Source organism: Castor canadensis, chromosome 15 (assembly GCF_047511655.1).
Source record: "Castor canadensis chromosome 15, mCasCan1.hap1v2, whole genome shotgun sequence".
Classification (NCBI taxonomy): Eukaryota; Metazoa; Chordata; class Mammalia; order Rodentia; family Castoridae; genus Castor; species Castor canadensis.
In genome coordinates this window covers 61,540,226-61,562,372 of record NC_133400.1, presented here as the reverse complement: position 1 = coordinate 61,562,372, position 22,147 = coordinate 61,540,226, and the positions used below count along the sequence as shown (strand labels likewise).

The following is a 22,147-nucleotide window of genomic DNA, read 5'->3' as shown; positions in this document are numbered from 1 at the left end:
GTTTTTGTCTTTGCTTCTGTAAATGTGGTTTATTACGTTTATTGATTTTCGTATGTTGAACCACCCCTGCATCCCTGGGATGCAGCCTACTTGGTCGTGGTGAATAATCTTTTTGATGTGTTGCTGAATTCGGTTTGCCATTATTTTGTTGAGGATTTTTGCATCAATGTTCATTAAGGAGATTGGCCTATAGTTCTCCTTTTTGGAGGTGTCTTTGCCTGGTTTTGGGATAAGTGTAATACTGGCTTCATAAAATGTGTTTGGCAGTTTTCCTTCCCTTTCTATTTTGTGGAACAGTTTAAGGAGGGTTGGTATCAGTTCTTCTTTAAAGGTCTGATAGAATTCAGCAGAGAATCCATCAGGTCCTGGACTTTTCTTTTTGGGAAGACTCTTGATTGCTGCTTCAATTTCATTTTGTGTTATAGGTCTATTCAGGTGATTAATTTCCTCTTGGTTCAGTTTTGGATGATCATATGTACCTAGAAATCTGTCCATTTCTTTTAGATTTTCAAATTTATTTGAATATAGGTTCTCAAAGACTATAGAAAGTGGAGAGATCTCCCATGCTCATGGATTGGTAGAATCAACATAGTAAAAATGTCGATATTCCCCAAAGTAATCTACATGTTTAATGCAATTCCCATCAAAATTCCAATGACATTCATTAAAGAGATTGAAAAATCTACTGTTAAATTTATATGGAAACACAAGAGGCCATGAATAGCCAAGGCAATACTCAGTCAAAAGAACAATGCAGGAGGTATCACAATACCTGACTTCAAACTATATTACAAAGCAATAACAATAAAAACAGCATGGTACTGGCACAAAAACAGACATGAAGACCAGTGGAACAGAATAGAGGATCCAGATATGAAGCCACACAACTATAAGCAACTTATCTTTGACAAAGGAGCTAAAAATATACGATGGAGAAATAGCAGCCTCTTCAACAAAAACTGCTGGGAAAACTGGTTAGCAGTCTGCAAAAAACTGAAACTAGATCTATGTATATCACCCTATACCAAGATTAACTCAAAATGGATCAAGGATCTTAATATCAGACCCCAAACTCTTAAGTTGATACAAGAAAGAGTAGGAAATACTCTGGAGTTAGTAGGTATAGGTAAGAACTTTCTCAATGAAACCCCAGCAGCACAGCAACTAAGAGATAGCATAGATAAATGGGACCTCATAAGACTAAAAAGCTTCTGTTCATCAAAAGAAATGGTCTCTAAACTGAAGAGAACACCCACAGAGAGGGAGAAAATATTTGCCAACTATACATCAGACAAAGGACTGATAACCAGAATATACAGGGAACTTAAAAAACTAAATTCTCCCAAAACTAATGAACCAATAAAGAAATGGGCATGTGAACTAAACAGAACTTTCTCAAAAGAAGAAATTCAAATGGCCAGAAAACACATGAAAAAGTGCTCACCATCTCTAGCAATAAAGGAAATGCAAATTAAAACCACGCTAAGATTCCACCTCACCCCTGTTAGAATAGCCATCATCAGCAACACCACCAACAACAGGTGTTGGCGAGGATGCGGGGGAAAAAGGAGTCCTCTTACACTGTTGGTGGGAATGTAGACTAGTACAACCACTCTGGAAAACAATTTGGAGGCTACTTAAAAAGCTGGACATCGATCTACCATTTGATCCAGCAATACCACTCTTGGGGATATACCCAAAAGACTGTTACTCCAGAGGCACCTGCACATCCATGTTTATTGCGGCACTATTCACAATAGCCAAGTTATGGAAACAGCCAAGATGCCCCAGCACTGACGAATGGATTAAGAAAATGTGGTATCTATACACAATGGAATTTTATGCAGCCATGAAGAAGAACGAAATGTTATCATTCGCTGGTAAATGGATGGAATTGGAGAACATCATTCTGAGTGAGGTTAGCCTGGCTCAAAACACCAAAAATCGTATGTTCTCCCTCATATGTGGACATTAGATCAAGGGCAAACACAACAAGGGGATTGGACTTTGAGCACATGATAAAAGCGAGAGCACACAAGGGAGGGGTGAGGATAGGTAAGACACCTAAAAAACTAGCTAGCATTTGTTGCCCTTAACGCAGAGAAACTAAAGCAGATACCTTAAAGCAACTGAGGTCAATAGGAAAAGGGGAACAGGTACTAGAGAAAAGGTTAGATCAAAAAGAATTAACCTAGAAGGTAACACCCACGCACAGGAAATCAATGTGAGTCAATGCCCTGTATAGCTATCCTTATCTCAACCAGCAAAAACCCTTGTTCCTTCCTATTATTGCTTATACTCTCTCTACAACAAAATTAGAAATAAGGGCAAAATAGTTTCTGCTGGGTATTGGGGGAGGGAGAGGGAGGGGGCAGAGTGGGTGGTAAGGGAGGGGGTGGGGGCAGAGGGGAGAAATGAACCAAGCCTTGTATACACATATGAATAATAAAAGAAAAATGAAAAAAAAAAATAAAAAGGGGGAAAAAAAAAAGACAAGAAGATAATTTGTATTCTTTATTTCTTTGCCAGCTAACAGAGACCCTGTGGTACAAATCCTGGGCTCGGATTATGATGCAGTGAACGACAACTCCACATCCTTAAATGTTCTTGGTAAAATTGCTGATGATAGTGAATGTGGCATTAAAATGAAAGTCGCCATACTGCTCAAACAGTTAGATCTGCACCTACTCAATCATTCCCTAAAACAGATTTCACTGTGAGTCTTTTATAAAAGAAACCCCTCAAACTTAGTTACAAAAATGGCTTTCAGTGTTTTAGAAAAAGACACAAGAAAAAGAAAGTATAGAATTATTGCTGTTGAGTTAACATTACATTTTACTGGAACAAGAATTTAATTCTATAGGATTTAGTTGTTCTAGTTCTAAACCTAAAATTTGCAGCCAATATTGCTGGAACAGTCTAGTGGGATTCATCTAATTTTGAAGACATTAAACAGTTTGGCTTTTTTCAAACCCTTTTAAGGTAATGACATAAATTAGTAAATTACAGTGCAAGTGTCATGTAAGAGTTTGTGTAGTCCAGAATGTGTTCATTTTTCTTGTATATTTTCTAGTGTTATGGCATGTCCTTTCTTAAATTATCATTACTGATAACTAATGATATCTAATATTGCATTCAATATGAATTTTTGACATTTTGACAAGTAATGTTACATGAGATTATAAAATTAGCTACAATTTTAATTACAAAAAAAAGATTGCCCTGACATAGTGAAATCCGTTCATCTGTTCTTATAGATTTGTTTGAAGGCACTTACACTAATTTTTAAACATCTATTTCAGAGAAATATGTTTAAATCCAGGAACTATCAAGAAAGATGTAGAGCTGCTCAAACGGTTCTCAGGAAAAGGAGAACAAACAGTACTGGAGTCTATAGAATATACATCAGGTTTGCATCTTCTTGTGTTCATTTCCTGTTATTTACACTTTTAGAATTCTATTTCCAAAATGCTTCCCATGGTTACATCAGAATTGAGTATTTAAGAAGATAAAAACGTAAAATTTCTAAAAGCATTAATTTTGTTGAAACTAACACATTTATCAAAACTCTTAAGTTGAGCTTTTATTCAAGGCTTGATGACTGGTTACAGATTATGAGTTTTCAAATGGATGTCGAGCCCCACCTTGGAGACAAATTCGAGGAGAGATGTGTTATGTATTCGTGAAGCCACATGACGTTGAAACTTTGTGCATCACTTGCAGCACAGAAGGAGTATTTTTAAATGGTGTAAGTAATTTTTTAAATAAATAACTAAAGCAAAGACTTGGGCTCTTTGCTAGGTCTCTGTAAATGCTGTCTTGACTTATAAGCTGTGTCCTGATGACCACAGAGAATGGAATACTGCTCTGTGGGATGGAAGCTGTTTCTTTGGCTGTGCCTTTTCTGGGCAAACCCAAAATGGTCTCAGAATCAACTTTGTTGTCCCACCTTGCAGGTCATTAAGCCAGTCTTCTAAGAAATGGGCTTTGAAAGTGATCTGCTCCACTTTACAAAATAATTGTCATGTAATTGGTTTATGGATTAGTTACATAGGTGTTATAGGAAAGGAAAGGGAAAAAAGGAACATGGAGGCAACACAAAAGTAATGACAGCAGCTTCCAATCTGAGAGTGAAAGGAATCAGGGAGGTTATCCAGTGCAGAAGCTTGGAGGATGTGCTGCAGGAAAGGACCCAGACCTGTAGGTGAACCACTTCCAGGCTGTGCTGGTTCCCCAGGAGCTCACATGGTCTCTAAAAAGCTGGGATCTGGGCCTCTAGGGAGTGGATGCTGCACAGTTGGTGCTGGTTCCTCAGGAGGTCAGAGGAGGATAATGGTAGAGCTGGCAGAGCAGAAATCGAGACTTTTGAAGATGGAGCACTGGTGAATTGCTGATGTTATTTCTGTTATATATTACACATATGTATGTTATGTATGTTACATGCGCCTGGTTCTGGGATTGTGGGGAAAAAGAAACAAATGCAGAAATTGGGACCAGTTGTTGTGATTGGAAGCACTGCTGGGAGTGAAAAGCTATTTTGGGGGTTACTAACTAGGAATGGGCAGGCAGGAAGGCGCATGTCCCTCCTTTCAGCCTTAGTCATTTCGGTCTTTCAGGTTCCCTACCCAAGGATTCCAAAGCAGAGTGGGTGAGCTCTGCGCTGAGAGACTAGCAGCACACAGCCTCCAAGTCTCTTAGATTCAGAACACTCGCAGTTGGGTCTCATTCTCATTTACTGAGCTAGCTGGAGACACTTGGTCGTCTCCTCTGTAACATGGTGCTTATTATGATTGGTGTGAATTTGGGGCTCAAGAAAAACTCTGCCAGTAGGTCTCAAATCCTCACTGAGAATCCAGGTGTCCCAGGAGCTGTTTGGAGAGATGCTACACCTTGGTTCAGTTGGGATAAAATGCTGGTGCTGCAGAAATCTCTTTGGCTATACCTTTATTAGCATTTAACTTCACTTATTTATGTATAGAGGAATCAGGTTATGGTTCTGCTTTTTTGGTTTGTTTTGATATTTTAGAAAAGTAATATGTTTTTCTTTGATCTTCTAGAAAGGGATTAAGGAGTCTTTATTTTTTATCAAAGGCTATTAGCCTACATGCATACAACTTTACTTGATATGGAATCAGCTAAGTATTCCTCTCAGGACTTTTTTTGGGAGGGGAGAGCAGTACAGAGTTAGAACGCAGGGCTTCATGAGGCAGGCACTCTACTGCTTGAGCCACATCTCCAGCCTTTTTTGCTCTGGTTATTTTAGAAATAGGGTCTTGCTTTTTGCCCAGGCTGGCCTGGATCATGATCCTGCTCTTTTATGCTTCCTGCCTTAGCTAGAATGCACACCACCATGCCTAGCTTTTCTGTTGAGATAGTGTCTTGTGAACTTTTTGCCCAGGCTGGCCTTGAGCTATGATCCTCCCAATCTCAAAACCCTCCCTTCCCTGAACTACTGGGATGACAGATGTGAGCCACCAGCTGTTGGTTGTGATGAGAGCTCCTAAATATTTGCCTGGGCTGGCCTCCAACCATGATTCTCCCAATCTCCACCTCTTGAGTAGGTAGGATTACAGGCCTGAGGCACTATCAGATTACAGGCCAGTCTCTCAGAGTTAAAAGAAATGACAAACAAGGACCTTAAAAATATTTGGTAATGGCAAAAAAATTAAAAACACACTGCAGTTTTCTGTGTGTGTATTTATGTGTGTGATCACATATGGTAGAATAATAAGTTATGAAAGAAAAGGAAATAAGCAAAAGATAGAGGCAGGAAGGACAGAGGCAGAGAAGTGGATGGACAAATGGTTCTATAAAGATGGCAACCCCACACAATGAACCATGCTACACACAGAGCAAGAGCTGAGAGTGATAAGCAGAAACATAGGCTCTTCTGTGATGACTTTCTAATCTTGAGAGCTTTTATGACTTCATCAGCTGAGGTTCTTTATGTCATAATGTGTTTTCACAGAGGGGATTGCAGAAGGAAAAGAGCTCTCATTTCTCTTCTTGATGGCAGAGCTCTACAAGAGGAGGTACTCGTTAAGTGCTGAATGCACAGATGTCAGATGAATGAAAGAATGAATGGGTAGTATTGAGTTTAAGAGAAAGGGTTTTGCTTATACATCCCATGCACAAAGACTGCCATGTGGATCCTTTAGAGAAAAAGTTAGTATGCGTGTTCAGGTTGTGATGTATTGGTCAGGCTCTTATACTACTATTATTTTAATTTTACCACCAAATTTTTTCTCCCAAAGGGTAAAACAGAGGAGGAGGGAGAAATTGATTATGAGAGAAAGGGTGAGATTTATAAAGACCTTGTGACATTTTTAAAAGAAAAATCAGCAGTGTTTTCAGAAAATATGTCTAAACAGGTAAGTTTTATAGTCTTTTATACTTTCATAACTTGATTACTTGATTTTTCTGTACTCTAAAACTTTGAGAGTAATTTTGCCTATTTTTGTATATTGCTCTTAGTCATTAGAATATTTTCACTATAATGAAAACAAGAGATATTATAAATGCAGTACTTTGAAAATATTTATTTCAATAGTAAGTGTAATATTTCAAATTGCTTCCCCCTTCCCTTTTCTTTTTTGGTGGTATTGGGATTTGAATTCAGAGCTTTGTACTTGCTAAGCAAGAGCTGTACCACTTGAGCCATACCTTCAGCCCTTCTTTGCTCTGGTTATTCTTGAGATAAGATTTCCCTTTTTTCCTAGTCTGGCCTGGACCTCGATCCTCCTATGGCTTCTGCTGTAGTTGAGATGACAGGTGTGTGCCACCATGGCCAGAATTGAAATAGGTCTCACAACCTTTTTTTGCCCAGGTTGGCCTCAAACCATGATCCTTCTGATCTCAGCCTCCCAAGTAGCTAGGATTATAGGCATGAGCCACCAGTACCCATCTCTCTTTTCCTTTTTGAATTAACGAAAATAAAAAACAAAAATTCAGCCCTGTTGATGACATAGATGTTTTGATTATTTTTATCCTTTCTGGGCATCTCATGAACGCTACCTAGTTAGATTGTCTTAACACGTGTCAGCTGCATGTGCACAAGAACGTGCTTCTTTTGTGTCTCTGTTTCTTGAAATCACACTGGACAAAGAAATTAGTCAATATAATAAGGTTTTAGTTAAAGCTGATTGCATTACTTAGCTTTCCATTACTGTAACAAATGCCTGAGATAACGCGACTTAAAAGTTTTCATTTTATTTAGATACTCAAATTTATTGGCACAAACTTGTCCATAGAATCCTCTTATTCTCCTTTCAATATCTGTAGAATCTGTGGCCATTACTTCCTCTTCGTTTGCTAATACTGGTCAATTTTTTTACCTGTTTGGCTAGAGGTCTACAGATTTCCTAAATTCACTCAATAAATTTGCTTCTAGTTTGAGTTTTCTCTATTGTTTCTCTCTTTTCTACTTCTTTTGACATTCTTTTTTGGAGTGGTTTCATGTTCTCTTTCTTTTATTTAATTTTTCTGTGGTGTTATGGATCAAATCCAAAGCTTCATCCATGCTAAGGCAAGTGCTTTGCCACTGAGCTACATCCCCAGATCTCACTCACTTCCTCTTATTTCTCTAGTTTAAAATAAACTTTATATTTAATCTCTTAATATTTACATTTAAAGGAATTTTGATGATTTCATCTGTTAATATTTTACATGGAGCATATTACACAAGGGATCACACACTAAATTTAGTCACATTAGTCAAAATAATTCTCTTAAATATACATTAAGCTTTAGAGAAGCTGTTTGCCTTTTTGATAAGAAAACATAAGGGATACATTAATCTCTTGGTGCTAACATGTAAGCATCTCTACCTGTATTATTTTATATGAACTAAGTTTCTTGTAGACAGTATGTAATTGGGCTATTTAAAAAGTTCACTCAGTGAAGTTATTGATGTATCTGTTGTTGTATTTAGATAATTTTCTTTTTATTAATAATATATTAGGGCTTAAAGCTGCTAGTTCAGTTTCAGTTTTTGGTCTGTTCCTTGTGTTTCTTGCTTTCTAATTTTTTCTTGTTTTTCTGTCAATTATTTTAAACATTTTCTAAAATTTCATTTTTATTAATCTTAATTTTGTGAATGTATCTCTGTATAGCTTTTCCAGTGGTTGTTAGAGGTGTTACATGATACATAAGCTACTAGTTTGATGTTTACTAGTTTGAATCAAGTACAAACTATTTACCGTGTCTTACCCTCTCATTTATAATTACCTTTAATTTCTCTTCATGCTTTGTAAACTATACTTTTTGCTGAACCGTCAAATATTGTTAAAACTCAAGAGGAAACAGGAAATCTTTGGCATTTATCCATGATTTTACTTTCTTGTTCTTTTCTTCCTTTCTGATCTTGCAAGTTTCCTTGTAGTTTAAAAACTTCTTTTAGCCATCCTTTTGGGTGGGTCTGTTAGTCTTTTAGGTTTTCTTTGTCTGAGAATGTCCTGATTTCCCTTTCTTACCTGAAGAATGCTGCCACTGGATAGAGTATTCTGGGTTGACAGTGCTTTGCTTCTAGAACTGGAAAAATATTCCAATTCTTTCTGACCTCTGTGTTGTCTAACGAGGAATCTTGTTACTTTAGTTGTTTTTTTTTTCCTTATAGGTAAAGTATCCTTCATCACTGCTTCCAGTAATTTTGTCTTTAGTTTCATGGGGCTAGATTCTGTTGTGTCACAACAAGGATTTGTTGTGGTTGTTTTGCTTAGTGTTTTCTCAATTTCTGGAACCTAAATTTGTGGAAATGTCAAAGATTCTTAAAATACATTTTCAGTCTGGCTCTTTCTGGTACTTTGATTACATGAATGTTGCATTTTTATTGTTGTGGTGGTCCCTTAGATATTGATGTTCTGTCAATTTTATTTATTTATTTTGGCAGTACTGGAGTTTGAACTCAGGGCCTCTTGCTTGCCAGGCAGGCACTCTACCACTGAAGCCACTCCAACCAGCCCTTGTCCTACACATTTTTAAAAAATGCGTTTTCTTTCTGTTGTTTATATTGGGCAGTTTCTATTCTCTCTTCAAAGTCATGGGTTTTCTTCTCTGCCTTCTCCACCTGTCAAGCCTATCCAATGTGTTTTTATTTTAATTTGGAAATTAAATTTCTATTTTTTTCTTCTTTGCGTCTTCTGTTTATTGCTTAGAATTATTCCAGCATCTGTTTTATCTAGGGATAAGCATCTTTTTATCCTTTCTCATTCAAGTTGTGACTGTTCTGTTTTTTTTTTTTTTTTGGTATGATGAATGATTTTTTATTGGCTCAGGCATTTGGGGTATTATGTTGTAAAACTCAGAATTTTATTTAAATCTCTTGTTTCAGCATACTTTTTCTGGAAGTATTGCGCGTTGGGATAAAAGTCCTGGTTCTCCACTTAGGGTCCATTTACAGCCCTGGTGGTATAGGAGCTTTGTTAGCATTAAGCAGGGTGGAAATTCAGTCTGCCCACCAGGTATCTACTATACTATCCTGACTGGGAGTTTGGTAGTGCCTTGCTATGTACTTCCCATGGAGCTTCCACTTACACTGAAGCAGGTGAGCCCATTAATAATGGGAGGATGTAATTTTAGTGCATGCCTTGAAATGATTATATGATTTTTTTCATCTTCACTCTGTTGCTATTGTGCCACTGTTGATTTATGAACTAATGTTGAATTCTAGGATATGTCCCATGTAGTCATGGTGTCTTACCCTGTATATATTGCTAGATATAATTTTATAACATTTTTCTAAAGATTTTTGTGTGTATATTGATGAAGGATAGGTGTCAGTAGTTATCTTTTAATATCATCATCTGATTTGAGGATCTGGTTAATGTGGCCTAATAAAAATGAGTTGAATCTTCTTTCTAGTATTCTTTGTGAATGGATTTTTTTCCTTAAATATCAGATAGAATTTACTAGTGAAAACATTTGAACCTGGAGGACAGAAATGGTTGGAAGATTTACATAGTGATGATTCAGTTTTTTTCCATAGATATAGAACTATTCGTATTTCTCTTGTTGAGCTTTGGTAGTTTATGTCCTTCAGTGAATTTGTACATTAATCTAACTTATCTACTTTACTGGCATGAAGTACAATATTCTATTATCATCCTTTAATGTCTGTGGGATCTGTTGTGATGACCCCTCTTTCATTCGTAGTCTTATTCATTTCTATCTTTTCTCTTTTTTTCTTCATCAGTTTTGATAGAAGTATATCCTTTCAAAAAATCAAATATTTGTTTCCCTGATTTTATTATTTGTCTGCGTTCCATTTTACTTATTTTGGCTCTTTACAATTTTTCCGTTTTGGCTTTCTTTGGGTTCATTTGCTCCTCTTACTTAATTTCTTAAGTTGAAAGTTTAAATCACTGATTTGAGACCTTTATTTCTTCTATAAAGTTTTATGTTGTAAATTTCTTTTTTGAGATTTTCATTACATATAACTACTGATATTATTGAATTTAAACTTACTTTTCTACTAGTTGTTTTCTATTTGTCCTATCTGTGCTTGCTCCTCTTCTTTTTTCTGCCCCCTTTGAATTAATTGAGCTTTAAAACATGGTTCTATTTTATTTATGCTATCGATTTATCAGTTAGACTTCTTTTTAAAGTGTTTTTGTTGTTACCTAGGACTTTTAATACATCTTTCTGATATATATCACATCTGCTTTTAAGTAGTATTATATTATTTCACAAATAGTTTAAGAAAACTACAATAGTGTACCTTGAATGCCTCTCGCCAGCCTTTGTGCCAGTGTACCTTTTATTTTTATACACTGTAAACCTTTCAAAACATCATTACTATTTTTGCTTTTAAGAGTCAGTTACATTTTAGAATAACTAAAAATGATGCAAAAGGCATTATATATATGTTTTTACCATTTCTGCAGCCTTTCATTTCATACTGAGGTTCTGTCCAGTATGATACTCCTTCTGACTGAAGAACATTTAACATTTCTCTTAGCACATGTGTTCAGGTAGTGAATTCTCTGTTTTGTTTTCTGTGAAAGTCGTTACTTTGTTTTCATTTTTCAAAGATTTCTTTTGTTTCAGTACAGAACTTGGGTTGTCAGGTTTTTACTGTTTTTGTTTCAGTTTGTTAAAGGTGTCACAGTCTTTGGGCTCATGACATTTCTCATGAGAAGTCTCTTAAGATTCTGTTTCTTCTGTATGAGATGTGGCTTTTATTTCTGGCTTTCTTAAAAATCTTCTTATTACCCTTGGTTTCAGTAATTTGCATATGATATATCCCAGGCAATATAGAGATTGAGTTTAATTTTTTTCTAGAGGTGGTGAGAAGTATGCAGGTCCAATCCTGATATTGTATTTGCATGTGCTTCTGTAGAGAAGTGAATTTAGAGCAACACATTACTGCCTTCCTAAGCCCTGTAAAGGCCTTGGTCTTGAAATTGCCCTTATTCAAGTTGTGTTGCTTAGCACACATCAGTGCTTTCTTTTCTGGATTGATCACTAGTGTTAATCCTTAGATGGCACTAGGTAATTAGGTAGTGATAACATTGTAAAAATTACTCTTAATTTTTCTTATAAAGGAAAGTAGATTAATTAAAGAACAACAGAAAGATCAAACTGATGGTGCACCTGAGAAGGAAGGAGCTGCCCCCACTAAAGCTGTAACTGGGTCAAATAACACTAAAGTGGAGAAGAACCAAATTAATTTTGAAAAGAATCAAATGACCAAGAGGTTGCAGCCAAGCTTGAACTGGAGGGCTAAAGTTGACTTCAAAGAGTACGTAAACATTTGCATGGTGGATTTTCTGATACATCTTTGGTCACCACATATTTGCCAAATTTTTCCTGGAACTTTATTTCATAGTAGAAAAATACAGAATGGATATTTATATGTCCCTCCATAGCACAAGTCAGTTTTCTTTCCCCTCCCATATATATTCCAAGTGGAAAGATTTAACTGCAACAGCATTTGTGTTTGGAGTCTGTACAAGGAAGAACAAAATTCACTTTCAGGTAATTGGTGAGTTAGGATAAATTACACATGAAAAAATAATGATAAAACACTGACTCAGGACAAATAACACATGAAAAAATGATAAAACACGCAAGGGCTCAAAAGGTAGAGCACCTGCCTAGCAAATGCAAAGCCCTGAGTTCAAACCCTAGTACCACCAAAAATTGGAAAATAGCATTGAAACGTAGTTTTAAGGATCTGATTATGTAAATGCTGGGAGAATCTGGAGTGATTAAAATTATATGGAGTTAATTTAAAAAACCTTCATAGTGATGGTGTCTTCTCTATGAAAAGAACTTTGAGTAATATAAACATAAATATAACAAGGCTAGAGTCTTAACGATGTTAATAGGCCCATGTAATGCTGGGTTGATGAATTATGAAATATAAAAAACTATTTCCATCTATAAATGGTGCCAGAGCAAAGATTAAGAGCCAGTGCTATTTAAATGCTTAGGCAGTTAGAAGTGCCCAGAGCACTTTCTGTCAGGAAACTGTCAGTCAGCTTTCTATCTCTATAAGAAAGTGCTCGAGATAATTAACGTATAAAGTGCTTATTTTGTATCACAGTTTTATAATTTTTAGCCCACATTGTTTAGTAAACCCATTGCTTTTAGGCCTCTGGTGAAGGTGTCAGATGTCAATGGTGGGGAGTGAATGGAGGAACAAAACTGCTTACCTCCTAGCCACCAGGAAAAAGAAAGAAAGAGAAAATGGCCAGGTTCCTGCAATTCCTTATGAGGGCATTGCACAGTGACCTGAAGACCTCCCATTAGGCTCTGCCTTTCAAAGATTCTACAACCTCCTTATAGTGACCCCTTTGAGTTCAAACCTTTAACACATGGGCCTTTGGGGCACACTTTACATCCAAACCGTAGCAAGCCCTTTTTAAATTTTAGCCAGTAGTTTGCAATTTTTAGTTTATATTTGATGTTTGATATTGTTACATGATTGGATTAAGAACTGGCTCCTGGTTGGTCACACAGAGACCCTCACCTGCAGGGATTCCAAGAATCACAGGCTGATTCTGTTTTGGAGATAAATCCAGTGAGCTGTCAGAAAGGAGTACTGTGGAAACAGAAGACACTTGTGTTTTTCTGATTCTCATTGACTTTGTTGTGTTTGATCTTTGTGACTCTGTATGAAAGAGTCTGACCATGAAAAACATACAGGTAATTCTGTCAACTGAGAAATGAATTTTAACATACTGCTTTCTCCATGTGCTTGTTCTTTCAATTATGAATTTTCTTAATGAGTATTTATTGAGAACATTGTATGTTCTAAGGGCTATGCTAAGCCTAGGAATACCTAAAAATTTAGGTGTAGATTCTGTTGCAGTGTTGGGTGGGAGAAGTTAAGAAACCATAAGCAACTATAATTGGACCAATAAGCACCCAGAGGAGAAGATAGAGGGAGAAGGACTCATACAACAATGGCAGCCTGAGAAGACCTGTTCCCAGTACAACAAGGAAGTACTAGACAAAGTGCTTCCTCATATATATATATATATATATATATATATGCATGGCTGTGTTTGGAGAACAAGAGGGACATCTCTTGTTCAGATGTGTCAGATGAGGCTGGAACTCACCATTCTCTGTGTCAGGAAAACCCATCATTTGGGTGCATGAAAATGATGAGCCATTTGTATTTTTTCCATATTTTATTTCTTATTCATCAGCAGAAAGTAACAAAGCATATATATATATATATATAAGCTTTACCTATATAAATATATTTTTACTTTTACTTTTAATATTTTTAGGCATAGAGGCTCCTTAAAAGACAGTCAAGAGGAAAAACATGGAAAGGCCAGGTCATCCATTTCACATGGAAAAACACAGTTACTCCGGTATGTTTCTATTGACAGGACCAGTTCCTTAATGCCACCCTCACCTTGCCTATCACTGATGGCTCCTCCAGTTCTAAAGTGACCTATGTTATTTCTAACTAAAACAATTAATATGAGACCAACTGGCAAACATCTTACCTGACTGTTAGTTTAATAAAACATGTGATGGGTCCACAAGAGAAGGGTTGGTCATTTTTACTAGAGAGTTTCATAGTGGAATGGAAATAAATGGCAGAGATCCCATCTTGTAAAGTTTGTATGTTTGCTGAAAACAAACTTTAAGACACTGTACTACATTTATGCTATTTTTACTTTATGGCTCACTGCAATAACTTACTCAGTTTGTTTAGTAATTTTTAAAACTTTTTATTTGAAAGAATTGTAGATTCATAGTAAGTTGTAAAGATAGTGCAGTGTGGTCTCAATTTCACCTGCACCTTAGCTTCTCCCCCGTGGTTATATCCTGCATAACTATAACACAATAGCAAATCCAGGAGACTAACCTTGGTACAGTGCATATGTCTTTTATAACATACAGATTTGTGTGATAAACACCACATGGAACTCCCTCATGTTACTCTTTGTAGTCACACCTACACCTTTTCACCCCACCATTCCTGAATCCTGGCACCTACTCATCTGTTTTCCATTTCTATAATTTTATAATTTTGAGAATGGAATATAAGCAGAATCACAAATTTTTGATGTTGACCTTTTTCATCACTGTAATACTCTTGAGATCCACACAAGTTGTTGCATATCTGAAAAGTTAGCTCCTTTTTATGCTGACTAGCATTCCATGGAATGGATGAGCCATAGTTTGCTTAATTATTCACCTATGGAAGGACATTTTAGTTGTTTCCAGTTTTTGTCTTGTATAATTAAAGCTACTGTGAAAAATCATATGTAGGTTTTTGTATGGATATAAATATATAGAGTTGCCCCTCTCTCTTTCTTCTTATTTTATATATTTTTGGAAGGATTTGGGTTTTAAACTCAGGGTCTCATGCAAAATGGAGGCAGGGATGCCAAGCTATTTTCCAACTTTTAGTTAACTAGTCTCCCTTCTCTTCTTGAAATTCATTAAGTCAGCTATATTTTGATTATTATATTTAGATAATTTATCTTTATTATAATTATTGATATTTTAGGACCTAAGTCTGTCATTTCACTTATTGTTTTCTGTTGATTTCTCCTGTTTTTTATTTTTTGCCTTTTCCTGTCTGTGGATTATTTGAAAACTTTCTAGAATTCCACTTTGATTTCTCTATTGTATTTTTAGATGCCTATGTTTGTATACCTTCTTTTTGGCATTTGTTCTAAATATTGTTATCCATACATAACTTACGATTACTTGCTAGTGTTGAACTTACCAAATTGAGTGAGATGTAGAAACCTTGCCTCCGTTCTAGAACTCAGAAGTGTTACTAAAATATCATATAACCATGTCTATGCTGTAGATTGTACGTGTGGAATTGTTGTTGTTGTTACTGTTTTCAGTAAGAGTGTTGATAAAACTGAGGAAATTATTAGCGAAAGCTCCTCAGAGAGTGAGGAAGATGAAGAACCACCTGATCATCGTCAGGAAGCAAATGCAGATTTGCCCTCAGAATACTGGCAAATTCAGAAGCTGGTGAAATATTTAAAGGTAAGAAAGACTTTTTGTGCTATGTTTCTTTTTAAATCCTTTCCCAAAAACATATATTCTGCTTCTACATTTTTATGTTATTTGTTTCAATGTCATATATCTCTTTCAAAAAAGTGTAGCAATCACCCCTAATGTTATTTAAATGTCTTTTTATGTTGAGGCTTCAAGATTAGTCCTCATGGAGCAGCCAGGTTGCTTGGTCCCAGCTCTTTCTCCCAGATGGGGAATAGGGATGGGCATAGCAAACACCAGATATTGTGACTTGCCACCATTTTATGATTTGTAGTATGGAGCACGGATTTTTTGAAACTGGATTTAGGTTAAATTTTAACTCATATTACTTATTAGCTGGTGGTTGTTGTAAACTTTTGGTTTTGAGTATTAATTTTCTCAACCCATGGAATGAAATCAATGATACCTGTAGTATAGAATTATTTTAAAGATTGAGAAAACACACTTGAAATATGTAGCATGGTGTCTGATACACATGTATGAAGACATTTTACATGATAGTTGGCTCCTATGAGGTACTTACATACTTGAATGGAGGGTACAGCAAGGAAAAAATGGCTTTTCAAAACCCAGATTATTATTCATTGGTGATATCAGATATCAGATAGCAATAATATCTAGGCCTTGTCTAAAGCTGAAGTCCAGAAGTACTTGTGAAAAAAAGAAAACATTTAGACTTATCTCATTTTTTTTCCTTACCTTTGGTCAAATCAGCCATAGAATTTTCCAATAGGCTTGCGTATTTTTAGACTTTTATGACTCATTGACTCAAAAGGTCACCTCTATGGTTTGAGGTGACCTTAAGGTAGCATTAAAATAGCCTTTGTGCACATTTTCTTGAATTTGACAAAGGCGTCAGCATGGACACAGTCTTTTATGCATAAGAGAGCTGAAAAAACTTCTTCAGCAAGAAAAATGTGTTACCTTCTTCTAATGGACATGGTTTCAATTACAATTCCTAGCATTTCTCAGAAATTTTTTTCCTGAATTCTGAATCCCCAAAAAGATTAGTAAAGACATTGGGAAAATAGGGAAAAGTATTCTAATTCCCCCTGAGCATTCAAGTTTAGTTATTATCACAAGGACATGACTGGTTCAAAGGAATCCACTGACATTGTGGAAATTAGGAGCAGTAAGTGCTGAGGGTAGAATTGAAGGTGAAGGTGGGGATTCCAAGCACCAGGGAAGGCATGAGCAGGAGAAAAGGGGTCATGAACTAATTAGTCAGTCTTGCTGGTAGCTGTTTCTATACTTCAAATGTGTGTCTGCTGCTAACGTGAGTCATACTTGCAAAAAGTATTAATAAGTTTGTATGTGTAGTATACTCTATATAAATTCTATTAGTGGTGTTCCAAGCAATAATAAATTTTGGAAGCAAAATAAGTCCTTATAGTTAAAATTTGGTCTTGTGTTTTTAACTTTGGCCTGTGATTTTATGTAGCCTTATCAACCTTGCTAGGAGATCTGAATGCCACATTATTTGGATATACCCAGTGTTTGCTATCATTTTTCAGTGTTTTCATATTTTCCATATTATACATATTACATTTTATAATTCATTATTTGTGAATAACTTGACAAAGGAAATACAAAAAGAAGATGTGAGTGTGTGTGGTATACTCTACTGTGAAAAGAGTAATTGATCTAAAATCTGAACTAGCAAAAATGATTTAAAATCTAAGGATCTGAATTAGATTGAAATAGATAAACCAAAATCAAGGCAAGCATATAAAGTATTTTCTTTTTTTGTAATACTTTAGGGCTTTGTGATTGAAGCACTCTACTACTTGAGCCATGCCCCCGTTACTTTTGTTTTTAGTTTGTTTTTCAGATAGAGTTTCAGGCTAACTTTGCCCAGGCTGGCCTGAGACAGAGATCTTCCTGTCTTCACCTCCCAAATTACTGAGATTGCAGGCATGAGCCACCACACCTTGCTATTTTCATGACTTTCCCTGACTTCAACATCTAATTACAAAGCTGTAGCAATCAAAACAGCATAACAAAAACAGACACACTGACCAGTGGAACAGAAGAGTCCAGAAAAGACCCATGCATACAGTCAATTGATTTTTGATAAAGACACCAAGAACACACAATGGAGAAAGGATAATCTCTTTAATAACTGGTGTTGGGAAAAACTGGTATTTATATGCAGAAGAATGAAATGGGACTCTTATCTTACACTCTATACAAAGATCAACTAAAAATGAATTAAAGACTTAACCACAACTCCTGAAATTGTAAAAGTAGTAAAAGAAAAAATAGGGAAAGTACTGTAGGACAGTGGCAAAGATTTCTGGGTATGACTACAAAGGCAGAAGCAAGAAAAGGAAAATAAATGGTTTTAAATTAAACCAGAAAGCTTCTTCACAGCAAAGGAAGAAGACAGAGTGAAAAGACACTCAAATTGGAAGGGGTTAATATCCAAAATACATAAGAAACTTGACACCTCAACAGCAAGAAAATAGAATCTGATTTTTTAAAATGGGTAAATGATTTAAACAGACATTTCTCTAAAAAAGGATTGCTTACTGCTGAGGATGATATCTCATCTGTAGAGCATTTGTCCATGATTCCCAAGGCCCTGAATTTTATCCCTAGATCTGCAAATAAATAAATAATAAATAAAAATTTAAAAGGCTTACAAATGATCAACAGGTATATGAAGAGAGGTTCATCATTACTAATCATGGAGACATGCAAATTTAAAACAACCACAGGTGCCATCTCACTCTAATTAAAAATTGAAAATGAAAAAAAAAAAAATTGAAAGATGGCAGGTTTTGGCAATGGAATGGAAAAGACAGAACCTCTGTGCACTGCTCGTGAGCATGTAAATTAATATACAGCTGTTATGGAAAACAATATGGGAGGCTCCAAAGACAATTAAAGAGAGAATTCCCATGTGGTCCAGCAGTCCCACTATTGAGCCTGTACTCAGAGGACATGAAATCAGTATGTTGAAGAGATAGCTACACTCTCATGATCATTGAAACACTATTCAACAGTAGCCAAGAGGTGGAAACAACTTAGATGTTCATCAGTGGGTGAATGAATGGGTGAGGAAAAGGTGGTATGCACAATGGAATACTATTCAGTTTTTTAAGAGGGAAATTCTGCCTTTTGTGACGACATGGATGAATCTGGAGGGTATAATATTAAATGAAATTAGACAGGTACTGAAAAACAAATAACAGCATGATCTCACTTATGTGTAGAACCTAAAACAGTTGAACTCATAGAGTGGAATGGTGGGTACAGAGGCTGGGAGAAGACATCCATGGGGAAAGGAAAGATGTTGATTAAAGGGTACAAAATTTGTTTGACAGGAGAGATAAGCTTTAGTGATCTGTTGCATAATATAGTAACCATAATACATAACAATGCATTGTGTATTTCAAAATTACTAAGAGTAGAGCTCATGGTTTTGACACCAAAATTAACTATGAGATGATTAATTTGTTATTTAGCTTAATTTAATCATTTCACAATGCAAATATATAATAAAGCATCACATTGTACCCCATGAATATGTAACATGTAAAATCCTTGTCAATTAAAAATAAAATAAAAAACATTAACTTATTTCATATTTTAAAAAGAACACTAAGCATCTATGAAGAAACAGTACTAAATTTGATGCTCTCAGTGGAAGTCTCCCAGTGATCTCACCCACATCAATGCAAAAAGAAAGAAATACATATTTAGTCTGGAGTATTTGCCATGAAACAAAGATCTAGAGTTTGAACGGGAAAATTAATGCCTTGTGTGTTTTAAAATTTTAAGAATCATATTTTTTAAGTAGGTCCTTTACCACTTGAGGCGGTCCCCAGCCCCAAGAATGATATTTTTTAAGACTTAATTATTTTTGTATCATCTTTGAATTTTTGAGGGGTATAGGACTGGGATTTGAACACAGAGCTTCACACTTGCAAAACAGGTACTCTAGTCCTTGAGCCCACCTCCAGTCCATTTTTCTCTGGTTATTTTGGAGTTGGGAGTCTCACAAACTATTTGTCCGGTCTGGTCTTGAACTGTAATTCTCCCATCTCAGCCTCCCAAGTAACTAGGATTATAGGAGTGAGTCACTAGCACTCAGCTCATCTTTCAATTTTAATAGGATTTTTTACTTGGCATTTGTTTTGTGTTAATGTTCCCCTTATTTAGCATTTTCTATTATCAAATATCTGCATTAGGTGGAGGTCATTTTTGCAGTATTTAATTGGGTCACATCTTTCCGTAGTTTGGATCTAGAATGTCCCCAAAAGTCCATGTATTAAAGGTTTGGTCCTTCAGGTGGTGCTTTTGGGAGGTGGTAGAATATTTAATAGGTGGGGCCTACTGGTGGTCTTTAGGCCACTGGGGGCAAGCCCTCAAAGGGGATTATGGAATCTTGGTCTTTTGCTTTCTGGCCATGGGATGAGTGGCTTTGCTTCAGCAATGATCCTTCCAAGATGTGTCCCCACAAGGCTAAAGAAATGGGGCCAGTCAACCATGGACTAAAACCTTTAAAACTGTGAGCCAAAGCAAACCTTTTCTGTTTATAAGTTGAGTGCTTTATAGTAATAATAAACCCTCTGTTTATTATATAGATTTTTAAACAGAAAAGCTCAGAAATTTTTAGCTTAACTCTACCACTAAAAATTGACTCACTATTTATTATTATGGAAATGATTCACTATTATTATGGCACTCATTAATTTAAAACATGTAAATAAGATATTAGGAAAATTATGGAATAACTTATGGTTTAGGGAAATTACTGAGAGTTTCTTGGAATTCCAAGTTTTTATTCCTGAATCTTACAGATTCTGATCTATTGAGAATCTAGAAACACTAGCTCAGGGCACAGGTGGATTCAGGCCATACGCTCCCATACACCCTCTTGGCAAGCATCTTTGTACACAAACTGCACAGTTCAACACAGTGGCTGAAACAGCCTCAGGATATTAGGATCCCTTCCAAACAGTGTGTCTTCCCCTTTACTGAGTCACAGAGCTCTCCATGATTGCGGCTCCTCAATTCTTGAGAGCATCGGGGAAAACTGGCATCAGAGAACATTGTCACCCACTCCTCAGACAGGGCCTTTCTGAAAAAGATTGGAAGAGCCTTGATGCCTTTCTAAAGAGTCCTGGTCCATTGTCTTTATTTCACTAGTAAAAGGAAAGAGTCAAAGGGGTAGAAATGTGACATGGGCCAGGAGGCCGCGTGGCGGAACAGTTAGAAGCATCATCCTTGATGTTGGAAAATGTCAGTTGAGTTGGATTCTGCCACTTACTAACTCAGTGGCCACTTAATAACTCAGTGACCTCAGATGTGTTGACTAACTTCTCTAAGTTTCTATTTCCTCATTGGTGGAGACAGAAAAATAAAAGTTCTCTTGTGTTAGGATTCTTATTACTATTAAATAAACTTTAGAGCATATAAAGTGGTTAACACAATGTCCCCAGTAACTGATGGTAATAATAATTATTCCTATTGAATCTGATTATTATCATAGAAAATCTGTGGCGTGGGCTCTTGTTGACTTGCCCAGGTGGCCCTCAGCTTTTGCTTCAAGTTTTCTAGCAACCAATAAAAAGAGAAAAACACAATGAGTTAATAGAGTGAGGGAAAGATTTGCTGTTCTTAAGTAAAAACAAACCTGTTGCCAGTGAGTATAACTGATCCTGGTGCTAAGAGCAAGAAAGAATTTTCTCCCTTAGGATTGAATGGGGCATGCACTGAGTGAGGGAGCAAATGACATCCTCAATAATATCCTCCTAGTGACCATGGCAAAGAAAATAGCCCAGTTACTGAATAACTATCTTGAGTTATCCAACTATTTAGGAAAGTCATGTAGCATTGGGCCAAAAAGGGATGCGCTATTTCTGTCCCAGAACAGCTAAGGAAAGCATTTATTGATGAAGTGCTACTTACGCTTACACAAGTTATTCATCAATAAATCATGTGCAAATGTGATACTTTTGGCCAGACAGTAAATTGCTTGGAATTCTTATAGTTCCCACAGGTAAATATTCTTACCATAGCCAATAAAAGAAAAAGTACATCTACAAATGATTTCAAGGTTTTTGACACAGGTAAATGTTTTATATGTAGACACCAAAGGATATTAAAAAGCCTCTGAAATGCAAAATTGAATGTCTCTAGGTACTCTCAAAATAAATACATCTGACATTTTAATTTATAAAATTATGGCTCAAAGTAGACTTAAACTAGCAGAGAAATGTTAATGTCGACTTGACTTTCTACTTACTGTTTTCCAAGTAGAGCAATGTCTGTGATTGCTGAAAAAAGAGTTTGATGAGCTCATTAATATCCAAACAGGTCAATGAGCTACAGCTTATTATTTATCCAGCACTATGAGCTCAGCTCTTGGCACATAAATAAACGGATTTTGAATTTAATTATTTGGCTTTGACATAGGTTCACTCTAACTTGCAAAAGTTTTATATATGCATATATTCTTTTCATCTGAGATTTTAGAACCCAATTTTATTTTTAAATTCATACATTACATTTTACTCACCAACCTTCCATCTTCTTTTAGCCTCATAGCTGATGACTTTGTACCCTAATTCTAAATGCAGTGGTACTCCCCCTTTCCAGCTACCTTACTGATAAACACATATATTCTGCCTGCTATCATGTTGGGCCAGGT

The 22,147-nt window shown here is 36.1% G+C and overlaps 1 protein-coding gene across 2 annotated transcripts in view; it reads left to right on the top strand.

The window, feature by feature from the left end:
• Positions 1-22,147, top strand: part of Odad2 (outer dynein arm docking complex subunit 2) — a 183,008-nt gene that overhangs the window by 22,759 nt on the left and 138,102 nt on the right. For both annotated transcript variants that reach the window (XM_074056313.1, XM_074056312.1), the window contains exons 5-11: positions 2,530-2,716; positions 3,303-3,409; positions 3,612-3,748; positions 6,255-6,371; positions 11,541-11,737; positions 13,740-13,826; positions 15,327-15,474. In XM_074056313.1, the coding sequence (XP_073912414.1) occupies positions 2,530-2,716; positions 3,303-3,409; positions 3,612-3,748; positions 6,255-6,371; positions 11,541-11,737; positions 13,740-13,826; positions 15,327-15,474 (980 nt within the window). The remainder of the gene's footprint in view (positions 1-2,529; positions 2,717-3,302; positions 3,410-3,611; positions 3,749-6,254; positions 6,372-11,540; positions 11,738-13,739; positions 13,827-15,326; positions 15,475-22,147) is intronic.